Here is a 21,708-nt window from a genome sequence, read left to right as displayed (position 1 = left end):
GTGATCTCGAATCACAAACCGAAAGCACGCATGCGTTTTAAGACAAATGCGACTAGACGCAGACACCGCGGATCATTCCAGGTCCGGCCTGGCGCGGGCCCGTGGGCGCTCGGCTTTCATACGGAGCCTTCGTCAACTCAGCACGCGGGCGCCGCGTCCGGGATTCGCAGCGCAGGGACCGGAGGAGGGCCGTCCACGTGATGTGATTGAATGTGAACCGTTAATTACATTATGAAACTTGCAGCGCCGAAGCCCGAGCCTCGGCAGCTGAGCTGAATCAGTTCCCCCGCCAAAGGAAGTGAGAGCGCGAGACGGAAGGGCCGCGGAGACCAGGGCGCCGAGCGTCCCAGCGCGTGTGCCTGGACTCCACCTGCTGGCGTGAAATGCCCTCGGGTTAATGCCACGCAACTCCCAGCTGTCCCCGCCTTATCCAGAACCCGACTGACGGCCACACGCCATCCTCACCGTGGCGAGCGGCCTTGCTTTCTGACGGCTGTACTTAATAACAGCTTTCTTGGGATATAAATCACATTCCATAACTGTCTTGCATCGTGTTGCTTTAGCCAACAATTATCTTCCAGATGGTAATTTTGAAACGCATTGAATTTCCGAACATCGCATATTGTTACATGTTATTTGGCAAGAGCGACTCACGTCACAGGTGCAGGGAACTGAGAATTATGAGTGGCCAAAACCAAACTTGTTCCTTAACTCCCATCTGCAGCAGATTAATGTCTCTTTAAAATCTAGATGATTTCTTCCCGCAAGGAAATGCAGGCCCCCCTCTGAATCAGGCCGGGTCCGAGCGTCGTCCTGTTTTCCCTAACGATACACCAGGGTTTGCTGTCTGGTCTGCCTGGCCCGTAAAGCTGATCTCCGGCTTTCTTCCTGAAATTGCCCTCACGTGGCTGGGCTGGCGGTCATGTCAGAAATGGAAAATGTGTGATTTCAAATGCAGGGAGAAGCCGCAGCAACAACCACTCGCCGTTTCGGAAGTAAATGATTCTGGCCTAAGTGTAATTGATCTCTGTGCTTCTCAGTCTCCACTCTTCTATTCTCCCGGCTTTTTGTCTGATTTTCTACCCATCTGCGCCTCTGCCGAGGTGGTGCGCAGAGAGAGGACATGAAGTCGGAATGGACCAAACTCGCCGCTTAGTTTATGAAAGTTTTGGAGCAGAAAATGGCACGCACTGAAGTCCACGGCGAAACGGTTGAAATTACACCTATGCGTTCAAATGTCGCTAATGCCCCGTCCCCAGCGGGCTGGGGCGCACGTGGCCCCACGTTCTCCCCCCTCCCCCGGTCCCTCTCAGGCAAGTGGATTTGCAACGCCTGCCAACACGGGGCCCAGGTAAGGCGAGCGAGCCTTCCACACCCCGCGGAGCAGAGTGCATGACCCAGAAGAAGTGCGGAAATGGCTCTGCCACTCAGGAATCGGGCTCAGTCTCAGAACCGTTGGGCCTCGAGGCCATTGAAATTGCGAGCACCCAGGCTCCTCTAGGGTCACGCGCTTGTGCTGTCAAAGAGTGAGAATGGAATTATCCCCGGGTCTGAGGCCTTTATCCTCTCTCACTGCACCTCCCACCCCCTTCCCGCAGTGCGGATGTCAGCTGACCCTGACTAAAGCGGTCAGGGCATCTTTGAAGGCCTCGAGGGTCGAAGGAACTGTTTGGGAGGAGTGGGGGCTGGCGTCACCCCTTCCAACCCGTTTTCGCTTTTGAAGTTAATGTGAGGGTCTCAGATCTTTTCCAGCTCCTCCTCTCTCACCTGCTCCCCAGTAGAAAAGGGGGCTCACGCATTTAAGGGACAAAGCCAGTGGGGCTGAAGAGCAGGGCCCCATCCTCAGAGCTCCCACGGGACCAAGAAGATGGCCTGATGTGACCCCCTAAAGGACAGCTCTCATTTCACCATGTGAGACGCCACGCTGACCTTCGCTGGCCTTCATCCAGTGAGTCTGACAAAATGGGCAGGAAAAGCAGTCTTTGGACACAGGGGTGGGACAGGGGTCAACGACTGAGCAAATTGTATTCCTGCCTTTGTCTCTTTGTGTATATGTTTTTTCTTAGATTTGAAATAAGAGGCAGAGTCTGTTCATATCACTTAAGGATCACATTTTTAAGGTCATGCCTTAGACATGGGTTATCTTGGGGCTGGTTAAACTGTAAGAAAGGCTCATTTTTGCACAGCGCATTGTTCTGAGTGTGCACACCGTTCATTTGCTCGTCCCAAGGCAGGACGGTTCTCGTCCCATGGCGGGGACAAGTAACGTGAGGCCAGGTGGGCTGGGCGACTTGTCCACGGACACGCCGTCGAAGTAGATCCCAGCCACCTCTGGGTGTGTCTTTCAAATTCTTTCCATCTTTCGTATCTCAAAAACTTGCATCTTTCTGAAGTGACGTCGTGTTGCAAAGTTGGCCGTCGCCTCCGATGGACGCACAGGTGCCTGATGAACTGAGCTGCCCTTGGCCGAGTTCACAGTAGCCGGAGGCCCCTCTCCGCTCGGCAGCAGATGGACGGAAAGCGTGAACTGTGCCGAGGAGCATCGGGACAGCTTCATAAATCGAGCACAGGATTTTACGCGCGTATTTATGCCGTATCTGGTCAATCGACAAACGCAGATACAGCGAGTCGTATTACAGAGTTACTGAAATGTGACTTTCAACTATATGAAAAACTGCCGCTCTGTGAAGTTTTTCCTAACCTATCACAAATGACCATTTTTACAAATGTTTAAGTTCTACCTAATTTTAGACTTAACAGAAATGGTGCAAAAACACAGCACGCAGAGTTCCCTCGTACCTCACCCCACCACGCTGCTGACGTGGAAGGTGTTAGCAACCGCCGTTGCGGGAAGCCTTTTGCTGACATCAACCAGCACAATGCAACCTAAAGACAGTTTGCCTGAAAACCCACTTTTTAAAGGATACCGTGCTTACTCTACGATTTGACCCCCAAAGATTTCTTTGACGCCCCAAATTTCTGAGACACGTGGACGACCCCAAACATGGCAGAAGCTGGATAGAAGCAGGGGGCGTGGGACGTGGCGGCGAACCTCCCTGAGAAAAGCTCTAGGAAGTCTCCACTGGGGCACTTCGCGCTCGAAAGGCCTCATAACAACCAACCGTCTTTTTCTCCTACCGTTTTGAAATTAAAAATAAGCTAGATAATCTGACCCCCCAAAAAGGGAGGGGGGATTGTTCTGGGTGAAGAAAGTGCAGATCCTGCAGTCATTCTGCATAATTCACTGCCGACGGTGCAAGTTTATTTAAAACAACACTCGGCTGTGTTAACTGAACATTTAAAAATGTCAGAAGGAAGGTATTCCCTCTTGAGCCAACGCGAGGCAGCTAGGAGGAATGAAAGCGCATGGGGCCTCTCTCCTCTCCCCAGACGCGTACCTCAGAGCGCGATTCAGGGGCTGCTTGTCATTTTTAGCGCTTTTACCTTCTCCACGTCGGTTCAGAACGATGCTTTGCAATAAGACGGTGATAAGTTTATTTTCACAAAGGACTCCCTCCCCTCTTTAGGGCATAAGGGAAATGCTTTTATTAGACACAAATGCTCACTGTTGCATTTAAGAAACAGTTAAGCATATTTCCATTTTTCCGTACCTAAGTGGTCTCTCGGGGCAAGCCCATAAACCAAATATGTTTTGTTTCTTATGGATTCCTCTCAGTGACAAGAAGGAAAGAGTTCGGAAAGTCCGCATTAAGCGGAAGTGGTTAGAGGAGCGCGTCTGGGGCGGGACCACCTGTTTATCTCATCGGGAAAGATGGGCACTCGGGGAGGGAACGGGAGTGAATGCCTGTGAAAGGCCGGAGCCCCGTTGTCCCGCGGGACGGGGCAGGGAAAACCAGCCAGCGTCGGGGGCCTGCCCTCGCCATACTGGCTGTGGCCCACTCGGCCGATGCAGGCTGCCTTGGCTGCTGAATTTGTTGTTCGTTACTATTTTCATGTGACATGCACTTCTGTTCAGAGGCCCTGGGGAGTCTCTCTCATTCTGATTTTCAAAAATAGTTCTTCAAAGGAAACAGTATTCTTAGAAGAAGATGCACGCGGGGCCGCGCGCCTCCAGCTGAGTTTGGGTTGATGGGATTGAGGTTTGTAAAAAGCTCTGAGAAAACCAGAAAGAAAGGATGTCAGCCAGGTCAGGAAGTGCTTCTCGTGGTCCCAGCAGGGCTGAGAAGTAGAATCCAGAGCCTTTTCCACGGGAATCCTGCCGCCTTAGAATTCACTTCCTTTCCCGGCACGGGACCCGGGAGGTATTTATATCTTCCTAAAATGGGGTTTCCAGATCTCGGACTAGAAATGAGGGTCTGACTGGGGCTGCAGGGGAGAGCGGGCCCGGCGGAGCGGCAGGAAGTGCAGGTATTGTGTGTCAAGAGGGCCTGTCTCCTTCCTGGCTCCAGCCCCACCAAGCCGCCAAATAAGGGACCGCTCATAGCCCGAGAGGGGACCTACAGTCAGTGCCCCCGGCTCTGGAGCCCGCGCCTCACCCAGGCTGCGATCACACGCGTCAAGCGGCTCAGACCGACCCGCTGTTCCTTTCCCTCCCGACTCAGCCCCAGATCAACCCGTTTCTGGCCCACGCCCAGTGACCGCGGAGTGTAGCTTAGAGTTTTGCTGTTTCCAGCACCTGCCGGCATCCATCTTCATCGTAACTGTGTCCAGCGCGTCCCAAAAAGGTCCCCAGGACCATTTCCTGCTTATTTTTGTAAAGACGAGGGAACGCAGTGTTTATGCAAAGCATTGCCATGAACTAGCGGATGCCGCAGGCCAGGCGTGGGGACGGCGAGGTCAGCCTGTGTGGGGACCGCCCGGGGCCAAGGCTGTGGTGTGGCCTGGACGAGCCCTCGCTTGCTGCCGTGGCTGAGGCCCCGCCCCGCCCCGCCCGGACGGGTTCCGCCGTTAGAAACCCTGCCACGTTCTGTGTTTCGCTCCCTTTGGCCTTCGGAATGGCCTTGTCTCTGTCACTTTGACACGTTGATTCCCTGGAAGACCCCGCTGGGCTGCCGGCCGGCTCCCGCACATCAGACCCACCCGCTGCTTGGTCATCTGGACTTCTCAGAGTAGGGTCAGCACCTGCCATCCAGGGCCGGGTCAGAATGGGCCGTTTGGAGACCCCGGCCGTGTTCTGCCCACATGCAAAGCCCGGCGACGTCCGTGCGTGCCGAGCAGGGCCGTTAGAACCCACGGGCCTGCGCCCCACGCCGAGGCCTCCGCTTTTCCTCTTGACAGACGGCAGGAGCAAGTGGCCCGTGGAGCAGGAAGGTCTCGTGTACCCAGGGAGGGGCCGGCTGGGCTGAAGGCCGAGTCCGCGTGTCCTTCCCTCGGGCACGGCCGCAGGTCCCTCGTTTTGATGACCACGTTGAAAGGCTTTCTCTTTGAACAGACGAGTTAGGCGTCTTTATATTATTGATGACGGATGTTTGTTGCTAACTTCATCATAATTTTATAAGTATGTGTATTTTGTTGTATTTGCAGTATGCACATTTCTAAGATACGAATTCTTTGCTTTTTTGATTTCTGATTTTGGGGGGCTATTTAAGGAGGCTTGCCTCTTCACCCTAGTGGCTACGTTTGTACTTAGACAGTTTGGAGTGCCCTCAGTCCCGAGCCTGGGAGCAGCCGAGGGGACGGGAGAGGCCGGGGCTGACTCGGCGTCTCCGAGGCCGTGACTGTCACACTCCGGCTCTCCCGTGGGCACGCGGCAGCGTTGCCCGGCCCCCCGCTTTGGCCGTAGAAACTCTGGGCAGCGGGCGGCCCGTCTGTGCTCCCTGCTCCCAGCTCCACGGTCGAGCGTCCAGCAGCCTTCCTGGGTGCGGCGACGAGCAGAGCCCCTTGGGGCGGGCCCGGGCACGTGCCGTGCGCTGCACCCACCTGGGGATTAGTTTGGCGGCCGTGGGGGGTGCCGGAGATTCTGGTCCAGCGGGTCAGAGGTGGGAGGTGAGTTGCTGGCTCTTGGATTTGCAGATGACATTTTTAGCAGCGAGGTGCAGAGCCACCAAAGTGTGTTTTTGTTCTTTGTTTGTTTGTTTGTTTGTTTTACCTGCAATATAACCTCACCTAGAGAGTCTCAAAGTATGGTTCCCGGAATAGCACCTCGTACCACCAGGGAGCGCGGACACGCGCACGTCTGGGCCCACCCTGCACCCATCGAGCTGGAAACTGGAGCCGGGCCCTGGATCCGGGGTGATTACCAGCCCCCGCTGTGACCCAGACCCATGCAATCCGGACCCGCGCCTCACTGCACGGGGGTTGTATCAGTCGGGACTTGTGCTGAGCTCTGAGTAACTGGAGATCCAGAAAGCGCTAGATTGGAGACGTGTGGGATCGTTTTTGTTGCAGAAGAAATCCAGGGGTGGGCGGTCTGCGGCGAGTGTGGGGGGCCCACGGTGTCATCAGGACCCCGGCATCGGCCTCCTGGAATGCTCTCCTTCAGGTCTGACGCACGTCATCACGCTCGCAGGGTAGCTGCCAGGGCTCCAGCCAGCGCAGCCACAGCTAGAGTGAAGACCAGCCGGGGGTCCCTGCCTGAAACCCTGCCGGAAGTTCTCCCAAAGGAATTCTGCTTGCTTCCTGCTGGCCAGAGCAGTTGCCTAAAACCGAAATCCTGGTCTTTGCCGGGCCCATTGTCACCTTGAACAAATGAAGAAGTCTCTGAAGAAAAAAAGACAAGAATGCATGGTGGGTGGGCAGCCCGCCGAGTTCGCCGCCGCAGGGTTGGCGGAGGCTCGACGCTGCGGCGATGGCGGATAAGAGGCCTGAGCCAGCAGCGTTGCGTGAGCGGGCAGCGTGAGGGGTGGCGGCTGGGATGTCCTAGGTCGCGGGGAAGCGAGCCTGGTGCAGACGCAGTCCAGGTGTGGGGCGCTGGCCACTGGTCGTAGGAGGGAGGCTGCAGGGGAGGGTCCTCGGCAGGAGGGCAGGAGTTTCGCTTTCACTGCTGCGTCCCGAGTGCCCTGTAACAGTGCCTGGCACGTAGTAGGTCTCCAGTAAAGAGTAGTTGTGGATAAGGAGGCCAAGCACTTTGTTTGCGCGAGAACACCGACAACAAACCTCCTTTCCCCCCTCCCTGGAGTACCGAAAACTCAGGTGGGAATAATGGGGTGACAGTCCGACCTAGACGCCCCGCCCCCCACCTTTCTAGATACGCTCTGTGGGGAGGGATAACATGTATTCTTTTTTACAGCAACTATACATATGAGCCTTTACTGTAGATGACAGTCGTGTGCACAGTTTCCTACGTGGTCTCTTGAAATTTGATCCAAAGACAATAATACTAACTAGACTGCAATTTTTCCTCTTTCTCTGAAATCGCAAAGTTCTTCTGAATCCCGGGCTTGCCTATCTGTGTCCTCACACCGTGCCGACGTCTCGACTGCAGCTCCCCGTCCCGCGCCGTCTGCCCTGGGTTCTCAGAAGGGAAGGCTGTTTTCACAGACCGGTAGCTGCTGCCACCGAGTCTGTCGTATTTCTTGGTCATCACTCCCGTCCCGTCAAGTCCACTCCTTTAGGGAGAGGTGAGGTTCCGAGGTTCGGTGCGCGTAGCAGGAGAAGGCTGCTCGCTGTCTAGGAGAGGCCGACAGGGTGGGAAGTCCGACTTCCAGAGAGGACGCGCCCCCTGCTCCCCGTGGGCTGGGGCAGCCCTTCGTCCTTGCCGTCTGGTCCCCGGGTGCCCGTTCCCCTGGGCTCTCGCATTCCTCCTCTCTTTTCTTCCCGAGGCCGCCAGCTCCAGCTCTGCTCCTGCTGTGCGATTGGCCCTGGGACTCGTGGGTCCCAAACGCAGCTTGCTGTTCCCGATGCCTCTGCCGGGAGCTGTTACCCGACTCACTGCCCCGCCCCCGCCCTGTGCCTCGTCTGACTCCTCCCTGGGCTTCAGCATCTCCAGAGATGCGCTGATTTTATGCAGAAGTCCAGATCGGGTGGGATTCAGGGCACCAAACAAAGACCCGTGTCCACGTGAGCAAATCCGCTTTGACCCGCAGCCAAAGGGTGACGATTGACCAGCAACAAGAGACGAAATGTCCACCAGCCCTTCAGTTATAGGAGGCTATTTGCCTTTGTTGCATGTACAAGGAAACCAACTCTATTTTATCTTCCGTGTGTTTGTACTGTAACTGCAGGTAGTTTGAAACATTCTCTCTCGTGAAAGGGAACCAGTCTCCGGGGAGTCGTGTGCGCGGGGACCACTCTCGTTGCTGCCCCTGCTTGCTCTGACCCTTTGCTGGGGAGTGAGCGTGTTTCACGCAGAGACCACCCTGCCGGTCCCCTGGGCAGCAGCCTCCCATGTCTCCGCGCCAAACTCGAGGACAGCGAAGTCCTGCCTCAAGCGAGGAGTGTCCTCGACTCACCCCTGGGTGCCATTCAGAGTGGCGTTCCGACGGCTGGACACACAGTCCTAGCCAGCTCACGTCTTCGGTTTCTGTTTTGATACTGTGGCAGGGTTTGCTGGAGGAGAGCCCACAGGTGAGGCAGGAAGGCGAGACAGGTAAACTATATATAAAACAGACACGAGAGCTTTTAGGAGCTGGAGGGCTGTCTGGGGCTACTCAGGGTAGTGGCAGTTAACAGTGGACCTTTGGGAGATGGATCCCGAGACCCACCCTGGATTTTTATTGACCAGCCGCCGCCCAGCACGCTGAGACAGCTTTGGTCCATGTATTTCTAAGACACGGCCGGTCGTGAGCTGGTCCAGCTTTTGAGGGGAGGAACCAGCACCTGTAGGAACGTTAAAATGTGGGAGCAAATGGGGTCCCCGGATGCCAGGAGGCCTGCTCGGCTCAGAGACGGCTCTTAGGTTGACTGGCAGGAAGGTGACCGGGGGGAGCCCAGAGCTTTCGAGCAGATCTTTCTCCAGCTGGACAGGTGTTCTCAGGGGCCGAGGCATCATCTTCAACGCAGAACACCTATAACAAATTCTAAACCAGTTTGGAGACGGACGCGTCTAAACTGTGTCCTGCAAGTTAATTACCTGCCCCGGGCTGTTCAGGGCACCCAACCGGCTCTGCTCCCCAGGCTCGCAGTTCGTTTCCATGGCTCCCTCCTCCTCCTCCTCCTCCTCCTCCTCCTCCTCCTCCTCCCCCTCCTCCCTCCTCCCTCCTCCTCCTCCTCTTCCTCTTCCTCCGGTTTCGCGGACAGCCTGGCTGGTGCCTCCCCTCAGCACCTGCTCCGAGCTTCTTAACTTCCTCCTGTGGCCAAATCGCCACCATTCGTAGAATCGTGTGTGGGTGGGAAGGAGAGGTAGCTGGTGCCTCAGTAGGAGGTCATCTAAGAACAGCAAGATTAGGTATCCCCTGAATAATTGGAAAGAAGCCGTAAAGTGCCTCTTTTTTTCCTGTCACACTGGTTCGTTGTGGTATTTTCTGGCCGACAGAGGCGACGGGGTCGTGGAGACGGGGCGCCTTTTCCTCCTTTTGTCCTCAGGGCGGTGCGGGCCAGCGGCGCCCTGGCCTCGCCCGGGCTTGTGTCGCTCTTCAGCTGGCCTCGGTGCCGCGACGTGAGGTCCCTGCTCTCCCCTCCCTGCCCCACACGCGGTCAGCTCAGGATCCACTTGTCACCGGAGAGAAGTGGCCTGTTGCAACTTGCGCCTCAGGCCGGCAGTTGGATGGCAAGGTCAGAAACAGGAAATCAGTGCAGCCCGGCGCCCTGCCCCCCCCCGCCCCCGCCTGCAGCCCCGCCTGCTGCCGGTCCCCAGGGCTTGTTTTCAGGGCTCATCCGGGCTTCCTGCCATCTTCCCCAGAACCGCACCAGCCCATTGCCTCCAGGGAGGCTGTGGCCCAGCCAGTCCGCCGAACTCCTTTCTCCTGAAAGCTTTGGTCTCACAGCCATGATGTCCTCACCTTAAAATAGCCAGCTTCGGGCTCGCTCCTCAGATTTTCGGTCTCGAAAGTAGGTTGTTCACAGGTCTACCTACCTGGGGCAATTAAAGACGAAAGCGATGAATCGAGTAGCACAAACTTTGAGCGGCTGGCTGGCTGTGTCTGGGAGCTCAGACACGACCCGACACTCAGGGACTGTCGCGTCTCAATCTGGGCGGGTGCATGGCGCGCTGTTAAACACCGTTACGTTATACATACATATAATGCATTTCACAAGAAAAACGAGCTTGAGAAAGGCATAAATGGGTGCCGTGTTATGGTCCGGGGGTTCTCAGAGTCCAGGTGGGAGCTTAATGGAAGGAACTCATGACGGCCGGCAGGATCTTCTCGTCGGTTTGGAGCTGTACTAACCCATAGGCTAGTGCGTTTCGGAAAAGGGGGTAGAGGGACAGTCACTCTTCAGCGGAGACCTGCAGTGCCCAGCTCCTCCGAGAGCCAGGCTTCGAGACTCAGGCTAAGAAACAGAGAGCCCGGCAGAGGGGCGGCTTTGTTCACCTTTCCCCCAGTACGGGCAGCGCCTGCGGTGGCCACGGGTCTTCAGCGGGGCGATAGAGTTGGAATGTGGGGTGTGAGTGTGAGTAGAGCGCTCTGGGCCGGCCCTGCATGCAGAGCGGGTGGGGGTGAGGCCATGCCGCCTTGCCTGGAGGAGCCCCACCTGAGGACGAGTTCACGGCTGACCACTGTGTTTTCAGAACCCGCAAAAAGCGTCCTGATCAATAACTTGTCAGAAAAGGCCTCCGCGGGCTGCGTCTTGCCTTCCTCCAGGGGGCCCCCGACATTCCACTCCCTGGGAGCTGATTGGACCCTTCCAGGTCCCAAGTGGAACATCCGGCCTGCACGGACTCGTTCACACGAGAATCTGTGTTCAAGCAGAGCTAGATCGTTGGCAGGCGGGTAGGTAAAGAGACAGACAAATAGGCAGATCTCTGCGAGTCTACAAGCAAATACATGGATACAGCGCCTCACAGCAGAATGGAGCAGCAGGTTGGGACTAACGCCACCCTTTTTTTGGGGTGCTTTCCGTGTACACATATCGGGACCCGGAGGTACTTCACCTGCATTTGGTTTGTCTGTTTGTAAGAACATGGGAAGCTGGGTTCACACCTCGTTGACTCGCCTGCCTCGCATCGCGCAGCCAGGAAGCTCGGTCGGGGGGCCGTCCGGATGCCGTGTTCTTCCTGCTGCCCTGCACGCCAGACCTCACCCAGCCTGTTCCCCTCGTCAGGGACACCGGGACTCGGGGATAGAGGGGCGAGAACAAATTGCAGACAGCCGAGGCATTTTAAGAGAGGCCACTATTAAAATTAATGCCAGAAGTCACGGGCTCATTTCTTTTTTGTGTGTTAGGTGTTTGCGAAAATGTAGTGAATCTAATAAGAGACCTGATCATGCCAGTGGTCCCCAGGACCGAGTCTGCCCCAGCGCACGAGGAGGTTTGGACGCATCCTGCCCCTGACAGGGCTCTCCAGCTGGGTCCAGTCCCACCCACGTAGGAGACGAGGCCTGGCCGAGAGTCCCTGCCTTATTTAAAATGCATAACTCCTTAAAATTGAGAGAGTATTCCAAAAAGACAAAAAGGAAATAACAACGTATAAAGGAGGCAGGCAGCGTGAAGGTTTCTCTCCCGCTCCCCGTTGCTTGTCCTGCCTTGTCCCCCTCCAAGGCGACGCTGTTTCCGGCATCTTCTGGGTCCTTCCAGAGAGATTCCAAGCACATCAGCATTTACTGGGGAAGCCGACCCGACACACTGTCCAGCATTTTGCTTCGTTCACGTGATACTGCATCTTAGAGATTGTCTCACGTGGACGTAGGAGTGTCTGCCTTATTTTTTTTCACTGCTGCAAAGCATAGATGGGCATCCGTGGGTTCCAGACTTTTAATATTACAATGTGGCAACAAGTAGCACATTGTCCGCATTTTAGATCCATGCCTGTATTAGAAGTACAATTACCTCTCATAGTATGTAAGCCTGCAACAACGTTTCTGGAATAATAAGGGTGACCAGCATTTACTAAATGGTTACTACGTGTCAGGTGCTATGCCAACTTAACACCTTACACAGATCATTATTATATGATTACATTGATATTAATATTTAATGTTAATAATATAAATGTTACATAAAATACAATTACATAAAGCGTATATTATATACGTATATTCATTTATCATAAAAAAATAGATAATACAATAATAAATAGATACTATTATTATTACCTCATTATCGTAGTGACTTGATTTTGCAGACCGGGTAGCTGGTAAGGTGGAGGCGGGGTTTGAACCCAGATATCTGGCCCCAGAGTCAATATGCTCCACTCCATTGCCTATTGTCAAGGTCACTTGTGTCCCTGGAGGGCACCAGCAAACACACTCCCTTTGGAGCCAAGAGCAGGAGAGTAGCAAGTACCGTGGAGCTTGTAAGTGGCCTCAGGGGAAGGCGCGTCGGCGATGACGGTCACCTGTCACGTGCTGTGAGAGCCACACGTGCCGGCCACCGATGGCTCTGTCCCCCCCACCCCCGGGCGGTGCCATCTCCACTTCCCTGTCCCCAGGAGCAGCGTGCAGGAGTCGGGACAGAGACGTGCGCTCGCCAGGGGTCTTGAGCACAACTCTCATTTTATTTTCAGTAGAAACAAAAGTGTTTTCTAGAAGCGGCGAGAGGCGCCGGGAAGCACGTGTGACCGTGTCTGCTCCCCCCGTGGGACGGGAGCCGCGTGGAGATCCCCTCGCCGCCGGGCTCAGCTCTCCCAGCGGCGACCTTCCCGGGCCCGCAGCGCCTCAGCGGCGAAGCCTCCTGGAGCCCGGCGCCCCCTCACCTGGCTTCCTGTGCCCCTTCCGAGATGCGCACGCATGTCCACGGGAGCACGGTGGTGTCCCGGCAGAAGGAGCGTCTCCCAGAGGTGAGGGGCGAGGGAGGCAGGGCCGGACGAGCGCGGCGCCGCGTCTTCCTGGGCCCGACGCTCGCACGCCCACCTCACGACGCTGCCCCCTCGCCGCGGTGCCAGCGGACGAGCAGGGCCGGCAGCTGTCCGCGGTGGCCTCTACCTTTCGAGCATGAAAAAGGCAGCAAAACGCAGCGCCTCGTGGGGCGAGGATTCCAGCCCTGCCGTGTGCAAGGCCGGTGTCGCCAGAGGCGGAGGAGGGGGCTCGCAGGGGGCATGGCAGCCTCTTGGGCTTAGCTGGAGAGGGTTTGAGATGCCGAGGTGGCTGCTCTGAAGGCCGCAGGGCCACCAGGCTGCCTGTGACCCTCTGCAGCTGACGACTAGGGACGGTGGCTGTGGCTGCTGGCCCCGACGTGTGCCCAGCACTGAACAAGCATGAGCGCCCTGGCCCTCGCCGCGCCCTCGAGCTGGGTCCCCGTGCCAAGGTGGGTCCCTCACACGGAAGGAAACCACGAATTCAAGGCAGGCGGCGTGGCTGGAAAGGCCAAGCGACTGACCCTACCGACGCCGTCGTGAGCACTGAGACAGCAAAGGACAGAAAAACGAAGTAGGAAAAGTATCTGTCGTGCTCAGCAGTGTCGGTGGGAAAAATGTAGCTTTCCTATTAGTTACTTGAAGGATTTTTCCAAAGTGCTGTGAATAAGGGCTGAAAGGAAAACATCGGATCGTAGAGTTTGGGGCTTTAGAAGTTAAAATGTTTACGGTAATTGACAAAACATTGTCACTCGGAACCCGGGTCAATCCCTCGCTCTTCATTCATACGTGAAAGAAGCATTTATTAAGCACCTACTGTGTGCCAGGCACTGTGCTCGGGGGCCCTGGCCCTCCAGGCCCTCTGGGGCCAGTGCAGACACTATCGGGATCGTGGACACATCCATGATGAGCTGCCAGGCAGCCGAGGGCACCCCCAGACGCCCCGAGGCAGCTCCGGACAGAGACGGCTTCCTCACGGAGATGATTTCGGACAGGAATTCGAAAGCTGACTAGAGTTTTAAAAATCAGACCCAAACTCATGGAGACTCCGGTGGACCGAAGAAAAGGCGCACACAGAGCAGAGCCGAAGGAGCGAGCCCGGCTGGATCGGGCCCAGGGGGTCAGCGTGCGGGGCAGCAGGGGAGGGGCCTCGCGGGAGTCTGAAGCTCTAGGGGTCAGGCCGGGGGGTCCTACAATCCCACCAGCGGACTTGGGACTGACGGCCGGGCTAAGCCCCCGGAAGGGCAGAGGCCTCGTCAGGCTGTCTCCGAAGGACACTGCCTCCCGGACAACGTGGAGGACCGCCAGCCGGGCTGGGGGCCGGGGCCCAGCCAGAGGCCACTCAGGCCCTGTCGCTGCGGCGTGGGGGCCCGTAGCAGAGGAGGCTTCCGAGATGCAATGGACGAAGCGTTGTGGTGAGCACCGAGGACGACGGACGTGTTGGGTCGGCCCTTGCGTTGCTGGGTCCGGTGATGGCTGGGCGGCGGGGGAGGGGAAGGGAACCGGTCTCCCTGTCTACACGGGGAGCTGGAATGAAGGCTCGTAACAAGGAATGGAGCCCGCGCGGCGGCAGGTGTTAACTCCAGCTGGAGGGGGCTCGGGGCAGGTAGCGGGGCTGGGAATGCAAGCGGAGGGGACCTAAAGCAGGAGTGGGGGGCGACAGGGAACTCCTCGGATGGGTCAGGGGAACACACGTGGAAGAACGAGAGAAAATGATGTGCGGCCTTCCGAGCGGTGCGTCGTTGGCGGAGACTCGGAAGTGTCCGCTGGCCCCGGAGCGCCCACCGTGACAAGGCGTGGCAAGTCCGGCAGGCCTGTCGGGCTCGCAGGTGGTGGTGGGGGGTGGGCCGTGAGCAGAGGCAGGACGTGGGGCCGCTGGTCCAGACCACGGAGGATGCGCGTACGGGAGGTGGGGTCACAGCAGAGGGTTCGGGCAGGACGTTCACAGGGCCGTGGAGGTGCCTCCCGCGGCCGGTCAGCCTCCCGATGGCCGCCTCTCTGCCCCCGACGACGCAGCCCCTTCTGGGCACCTGGGCTGGCCCTGCAGTGAGGTGCCGGGTGAGCAGGGCATGGTCCAATGGTCCAGCCCTCACGGGCGTCCCAGGCTGTGGGGCGACGACATCCTGTTCAGACCGAGCAACCGATGCGCCGAATGTGTGAAGCGTGTCCCTCTGCAGACACACGGAGGGGACGTGGAGCCCGCCTGGGGCGGGGGGCGGCTACCTGGGGGTTCGGGGCTCAGCCTGGAGGGAGGAGGTGACCGGGAGAAGGAATCAAGTGGTTTTGTGGCGACAGGAGAGCCCGTGAGCCGGGCGTGGGACGGCTCCGGGGCTGGGGAGGTTTCCCGCCGTGTCTGGGGACTCGTGGTGGGGCTCAGGCAGGGGGCTCGGGCAGGAAGAGCCTGGAATAGGAACAGTGTGCCCCAGGCGGAGGAGTCTCCCGGCCTGGTGAGTGCGGATGAATTAAGGCACCTTCCACAGCCAGAGGCCACGCCATCGAGGCTCTCCAATCACCTCCTCCCCCACCCCCCCTCACACACCTTGTTCACAGAGAAATGTCAAAATGGCCCCAGGACCAAATCCAGAGCTGAGAGGACGATAATTCCGATAAAGAATGTAGAGCCAATGGTGGTCTCTGCAGGTCAGGGGGAGGGGCGGATGATGGGGCCGTTAATGTCGCGAGCACCACGTAGATCGACTCGCCGTCCCCGAGCAAGCGAACTGTGCTCGTACAGGACGCAGCAAGAAGCGCAGAGCAGCGGAGCTCGTTCCCATTGCGAGCAGAGGCGCCCCGAGCGGCAGCGGCCGGGGGACTCCTCTGTGAGCCTGGCCGCCTGCGGACATCCCCCGCCGGGGCCCGGGTGGCCAGGGGTGCGGGGCTGGTGTCCGTGACGAGGCGTCATATCGAGGCCCCTTAATAACCCACTTGCGCGTCCATTTTCAGAACTGCCCTCTGTGTCTGGTGGTGTTGAGGAGCCAGGCGAAGTCACCAGGTGGCCTCTACATGGAGCTCTAAATCTTCTCTTCTAGGAGATCACACATGCTGCGACTTGGTTGTAAAGATAAAGGAATGCGAGCAGAGCGAGGACTCCGCCATGCCTGAGCCCGAGCCGGTACTGCCCGAGCCAGCCCCCGAGGGCCTGGAGACCCCCGCCCCGCCGGAAGCCTGTTCCGAGGGCCAGCAAGCACCTGCAAGCTCCTTGACCTTGCAGGTGAGGCCTTCTGCGTGTCCGGGTTTGATTCCCAGCACGGGGAGACGTTTCCTGGGGAGCCCGGGGTCCCACGACTTCACTTCCGCTTCCGAGGCTGAAGACCCGGCTCCCCTTCGTAGTGGTTGTGTGACCCTGGGCAGGTGTCCTGACCCCTCCGGGCCTGTGTCGCAGTGTGAGTAGTGCAGACTGTGGCATCTACTCCACCGGCAAAAACGAGAGCCACATGACATCCACAGCGACTAGGATCCTACTGGTGACAAGTCCCGGGTGCCCGGACGTCGGGCAAGTCTTTGCACGGGCATCGGCCCCTTCCCTCCCCGGGGAGCCCTTTCAGGTCAGGCGTCCCTACCACTTCGTCCTCAGATAAAGGACATTTAGCCCTTGAAAGACTGAGGAAGTTGCCCAAAGTCACGCAGCGATGGGCCCGAGGATGTGGCATGTTCACTTGGCATCCTCTCTGGAATCTAGAAGTAATATGTGCACATTGTTTAAAGTTCAAAAAATACAGAGGCGTCACGATCAGAAGGGCAGACGACCTCCTAGAACCCTGGCTACTCTCAGACTGCCAGCCATGCCTTCCAGCAAGGCACGTGGTATGCCTCAAACCACCACGGGAGCCTGGAGGGGGCTCCAGCAGGAGCCCCTAGTCTCCTGCGGGTGGGGGTGAGAGGTGGAGGAGACTCGGGGGGTCTCAAAGCAGCCTGAGCCTCCAGCCTCAGGGCAGCCGCCGAGGCACCAGCCACACCTGGGCCAGTAGTCTCTTCCCAGGGACTAGCCCTCTAGGCCCCAGGGACTGTGCCCGGTACCTAGAGCTGGCACTGTGGAGGCCAACTGGCCAGGAAGACGCCCTTTCTGGTACAGCCGTCGGGGGCTCGTCCACGACACAGATGGAGCCCCCGCCGCCTGGGAACTCTGGGCGCCCAGGAGGCTGGGAGAGTGATGGGCCGCGCCTCCGGAGGGCCTTTGCTGAGCACCCAGCTTGGGCGCTGGCCGTGAGGGATGTGACGTGGGTGACACTTGGCCCGTGCCCCACAGGAGCTCACGGTCCAGCGTGGGGGTGAACGTGTGCGAGTCGCTCCTGCACGAGGTGGTCCGGGGGTACCACGATGCTCAGGCTGAACGGGAGACCCCGCAGAGCTTCCTCAGTTTCCCAGGCAGGGCCACCTGTGGTCCAGCACACTGCCACGGGCCTCAGGTTGTGTATAAGCAGACCCACCTTCGAGAATCGAGGCGGGGTCCCCAGAGACCGCAAAGACACGCGCCCGGCCCCGTGTCCGGCGCGGAGCCGAGCACAGCGGTGGCCACTCTTTTGTTTCATGGCCCGTGCGGGTAACTGAGGGCACGGAGCGGGGACTTCAGTGAGGGACGACGGGGCCGAGGCGCAGGTGTGGCGTTCCGCATGCAGCCTGCAGACCCACTGTGCGTAGGCGAGGTGCCCGGCCAACCCCTGCTAGCCGGGAGGAGGCGTCGCTTCTGTTGGGCACGGTTGCTGTGTCTCCTGAGAAGGCACGTATTTCCCGGCGCGGCCAGCCTGGGCTGTGCTCGTCAAGGCTCCCAGCCCAGCGGAGCAGGCGGCTCGTGCCTCGTCCGTCCCCTGCCCGCTCGCGCCTCTTCGCAATATGGGATTTAGGGCATCCGGAGGGTACAGGACGGGACGGGTGGAGGCGCGCCTTTGCGCTCCTAACCCGACCCTGGTGACTAGCCTGTCATGCAGCCGTGGGGACCGTGGTGCTGGCAGGGACAGACTGCCAGGACCCACGTCGTCGGCAGATCTGCGACGGCCTTCGCAGGCGGCGGTGGCAGAAAGTGGCCACGCGCCCACACGCCGTGGCCCTTAGTCTCCGAGTGCCGTGCTTTCGATCGGCGTCGCGACCGGGTCGGACGGACGTGCCGCGTCTCTGTGTCCCTTCTTCCAAAAACTAAAACATGCCCTTTGCTCCGGGCAGGAAGCGCTGGAAGTCCGCAACCCTCGCTTCATTTCTCGCTCGCAAGAACGGCTGAAGAAGCTGGAGCACATGGCCCAGCAGCGGCGAGCGCAGCGGAAGGAGACCGCGGGGCAGACGCAGGCCCCGCTCCCGGTCCGGGCCGGCAAGAGGCAGTTCACCGTCCCCCACCCTCTCAGCGGTGAGCTCTGGCGGCTGGGGAGGCCGGGCGGCGGGGCGGCGGGGCGCGGAGCGGGGTGTGCTCGGAGCCCGAACCCACCCCCGAGGCCCCGAGGCGATGGGCTAAATGATGCCGCAGCTGCACACACAGGACTCGCGGCGGCTCCCAGGACCCGACCTCGGTATCACGAGGCCTGCTCCGGTAGCCAGCCCACGTCGCGAGGTTACACACGGGTGCCGAATCCAGCAGAAGTAACTTGGGACACAGATGCCCCACGATGGCTGGGAAAGAAGCCACATGACTAGCAGCCAGGGGAGCAAGTTCAAATTCTTGGCTCCTGACAGATATTTGCAAGAGACCACCCCCCCCCACCCCCTTTGCCCTTTATTGATTGCAAAACAGAACTCCGGGTGAGAGGTTGACTCCAGCTTGTCTACATGAACATTCGTCATCTCAAAACCCCTTTCCTGCTGGGCGCTCGGCGGATGGAGGGCTAGCTTCCCAGGCATGGTGAAGCCAGCGTCACACTGACCCTGTGAGGGGCGGCCCCCATGCACTCATTAGAGAAGGGGTTCTCAGGAACCTTCTTGGGGCCAGGCACCGTGCTGGGAGCTGGAGATAGAGCACTGAGCAAGATGGACCTCATCCTTAGGACTGACCTCATCCTCTCTTTGTGGAGCTTAGAAACAGACTATTAAACCAGCAAGAAAAACAAGACATAAAGGCACAAAATTGGGTGACAGAGCACACACCGATGGCCTGCCAACCCAAACTCCAGAGTCCGGAGGCCTGAGGAAACCTCGGCTTTATTCCTTTGGAGAGAGGAGCGAGATAGATATTTCTTCCTAGGAAACCGTTCTGACCCCCAGGAGGTGAAATCATGGGTATCATTCTGAACAGAAGTCCTCTGGGGAAATAACGCTATTCAATAAAACACAGCTTAGCAAACGTCGCCAAGATCTTACAAGAGGGACCAGGGAACAGAGGACAAAGGGTGTTGTAAGAGGGTTGCCGTTGGCCTCCCCGGTCCGTGGGCAGGCTGTCTCCCCTTGTCCCCCGGACCACCATGGAGAGTCGTCTAAGGCCCCGGCAAGGGCGGACCTGATGCACCCCTCCATGGCAAAGGATCGTGCAGAATCCCTGGTTTTCCTTCTCAGCACGCTAGGAAAGGGACTCGACCCAATGAATGTGCCAAGGAACTCCTCCCCCCTTGAAAATGTGAGTCTCACCAGCATTTCCAGCTGACTTGGCCAGTAAAAGCTCTGTCTGGCTCAGCAGAGAGAATCTAGGTTCAGGTTGCTATGAAGGACCAAACATTGACCACAAGCGGGAGTCCCCTGGGGCCTTCGCTGGCTATGCCTGTCCTGGGGAGGGCCGCAGGGGTGCCCGTGACATGTGGGCCACTTGGCCTCCAGATGATCCCGCTCGATGCAAGTGGTTAGGCTGACAAATGTGTCGTCAGCACAGATTAAAATAGTGCCACTCCAGAGCTTGACACAGCCACCTGTGACAGAAGCTGGTGTCTGAGGGGCTTCCTCTTCAGTAATGGCTTCACTTTGTGTAGGAAAAGCTAGAGACCAGGGGCATGTGGGAACCCGCGGGTGAGGCCGGGGACCCTCCAGCCGTGCCACGGCGGGGACCCCACATGCTCTGGAATGCTGTTGTCCCTTCCCGGTACCAGTGTGAGGCCGCCTGGGCCGTCCGTGCTTCCTGCGTAACTGAAACAACGGGAATGTGTTCCCCGTGGCCTGGAGGCCAGAAGCCCAGACTCGGGCGCCAGCAGCCCCGGGGCGTCCGCGCCGTACCTGGCCCCAGCCGCCGGTGGCCCACGGCATCCTTGCTGCTTCTGCAGACGCGTCCTCCGGTCTCGGCCTCTGTCCACGGGGGCCCCTCTCTCACGTCCGTGGGTCTTCGCGTCCACACTTCCTCTCGTATGAGTGCCAGTCATCGGGCGAGGGCCCGCCCCGATCCGTGTGACGTCGCACAAATAAGGTCGCACGCGCACACGCAGCGCCGCGGGCCCGGGCGTGACCTTGCGGGGCAGACACACTTCTCTCTGCACGGGGCCCTTCCGAGTTCACGTTTCTCTCCGCGGAAATCTTCGCATCATCGGGCATGAAAGGGGGTCAGCCCCAGTCGAGGCTTTTAAAACACGGAGGCACCGTTGGATGCCCCGAATTCTGAGCCGGTCCTGGCGATGAGGACGCCCCCCTGGGGACTCGGGTGTGCGGATTCTGCGGTCCTTCGGCCCGTCCCTGCGGGGTCGACCTGTCGGTGGGAGCTTTGCTCTCGTATCCGTTCGCGTTAGGTCAGCTAAATCAGACGACTTCCGAAGCCGGAGCCTCGAGTGAGCGCGGGCGAGCAAGGGGCCGTGCCTCAGGCCCCGTCAAGCGGCCCCGCAGCGCATAGCCTGTCTTCAGCCTGTCTGCTGGCAGGTGACGGAAGCAAAGTGCAGCTGTTTCCCTTACGTGCTAAAGTAGTGCGTAAAGCATGCCCATGAATGAGCTCTGGCTGCCACGTCAAGACGTCTGTTAGCAAGAGGCCCGGATGCCGCTGGGGGCCGAGGTGGCCTCCGCTCAGGCCTCGCACAGCGGTCCTGGCTGCTGGACCGGCCTGAGAGGTTCAGGCGGGGCCTCGGACAGCTGGCAGATGCCCACTCGGGCCGGCAAGGCCGGGACAGCCAGCTCCTGACATGCGGGGACCATTACGATGAGGGCCAGAGGGCCAGCTAATGAATTCCGAGCAGTCTTTAAGGCTCAGCGGCCGGGACGCACGTGTGCCTGCACACGCGTGTGGGTGGTAACTGGGCTCCCGTGCCCAGACGAGGGGACTTCTATGCACAGTCGGGATGACGGAGCGGCCAGGTGGTGGCTTTACAAAGGCCCTGCCTCCAGCCCCAACCTGTCTTCAGCGACTTGAATTCCCAAAACTAATTAATGCCTAAGTCTCTCCCCTCGCCCGGGAGCCACCAAGGCCACCTTTGTGCAGCTCTAGCAGTGACACAAACTCTCTGAGCAAACCTTTCTTGATAAGCCACTCAGTGCCAGGCACAGACCCTGGTCTCCCCCAAGTAGTGGGGCAAACACACAGGTAATGAGGCAATGACCTGGGGACTTGCCAAGTGACCTGAAAGGCGTTCTGGGTTGCCATGGAAACCCACAGGCTTGGGCTTGTTCTTCCCTGGGGACAGCACACTAACTTGGGTTGAGTGGAGACAACGCAGGTGAATGTGTGTGTGTGGGGGGGCGGTGCCTGAAGGGAGAGCGGTAGGTGATGAGCATGAGCCAGCGAGGGGGCGTGGCCTCGGGTTGCCTCAGGGGCGTGGTCTAGGGGCGTGGTCTAGGGCAGTGTCCCGGGGGCGTGTCTGAGGGGCGTGGTCTCGGGGCCTGCGTCTCCAGGGGGCAGCGCTCAGCTCTGGCTGGACTATGAAGTGGGGGCGTAGAGAGAAAAACAGGGCCAGAGATGAGCCCAAGGGGGCTCCGAGGCACCGTGTATGCTGCTTATAGCTTCTCGGGTTTTACCTTTTTCTGAGTCCAGCGCTGAGGCAGGACTGCGCAGTGTAGCTGCAGGCGAGCTGTGATGAAGGTCGGCCTGGGGCAGG

General features: G+C 58.7%; 1 protein-coding gene across 1 annotated transcript in view; it reads left to right on the top strand.

Moving 5' to 3' along the window:
* The window catches only part of CUNH10orf90 (chromosome unknown C10orf90 homolog), a 56,884-nt gene that overhangs the window by 21,660 nt on the left and 13,516 nt on the right, over nucleotides 1–21,708 (top strand). The window contains exons 4-5 of the mRNA XM_036223326.1: nucleotides 15,823–16,004; nucleotides 17,951–18,128. Coding sequence (XP_036079219.1) covers nucleotides 15,823–16,004; nucleotides 17,951–18,128 — 360 coding nt within the window. The remainder of the gene's footprint in view (nucleotides 1–15,822; nucleotides 16,005–17,950; nucleotides 18,129–21,708) is intronic.

Source organism: Rousettus aegyptiacus, unplaced genomic scaffold (assembly GCF_014176215.1).
Source record: "Rousettus aegyptiacus isolate mRouAeg1 unplaced genomic scaffold, mRouAeg1.p scaffold_m13_p_6, whole genome shotgun sequence".
Taxonomy (NCBI): domain Eukaryota; kingdom Metazoa; phylum Chordata; class Mammalia; order Chiroptera; family Pteropodidae; genus Rousettus; species Rousettus aegyptiacus.
This window is presented reverse-complemented; position numbering and strand designations above follow the sequence as displayed.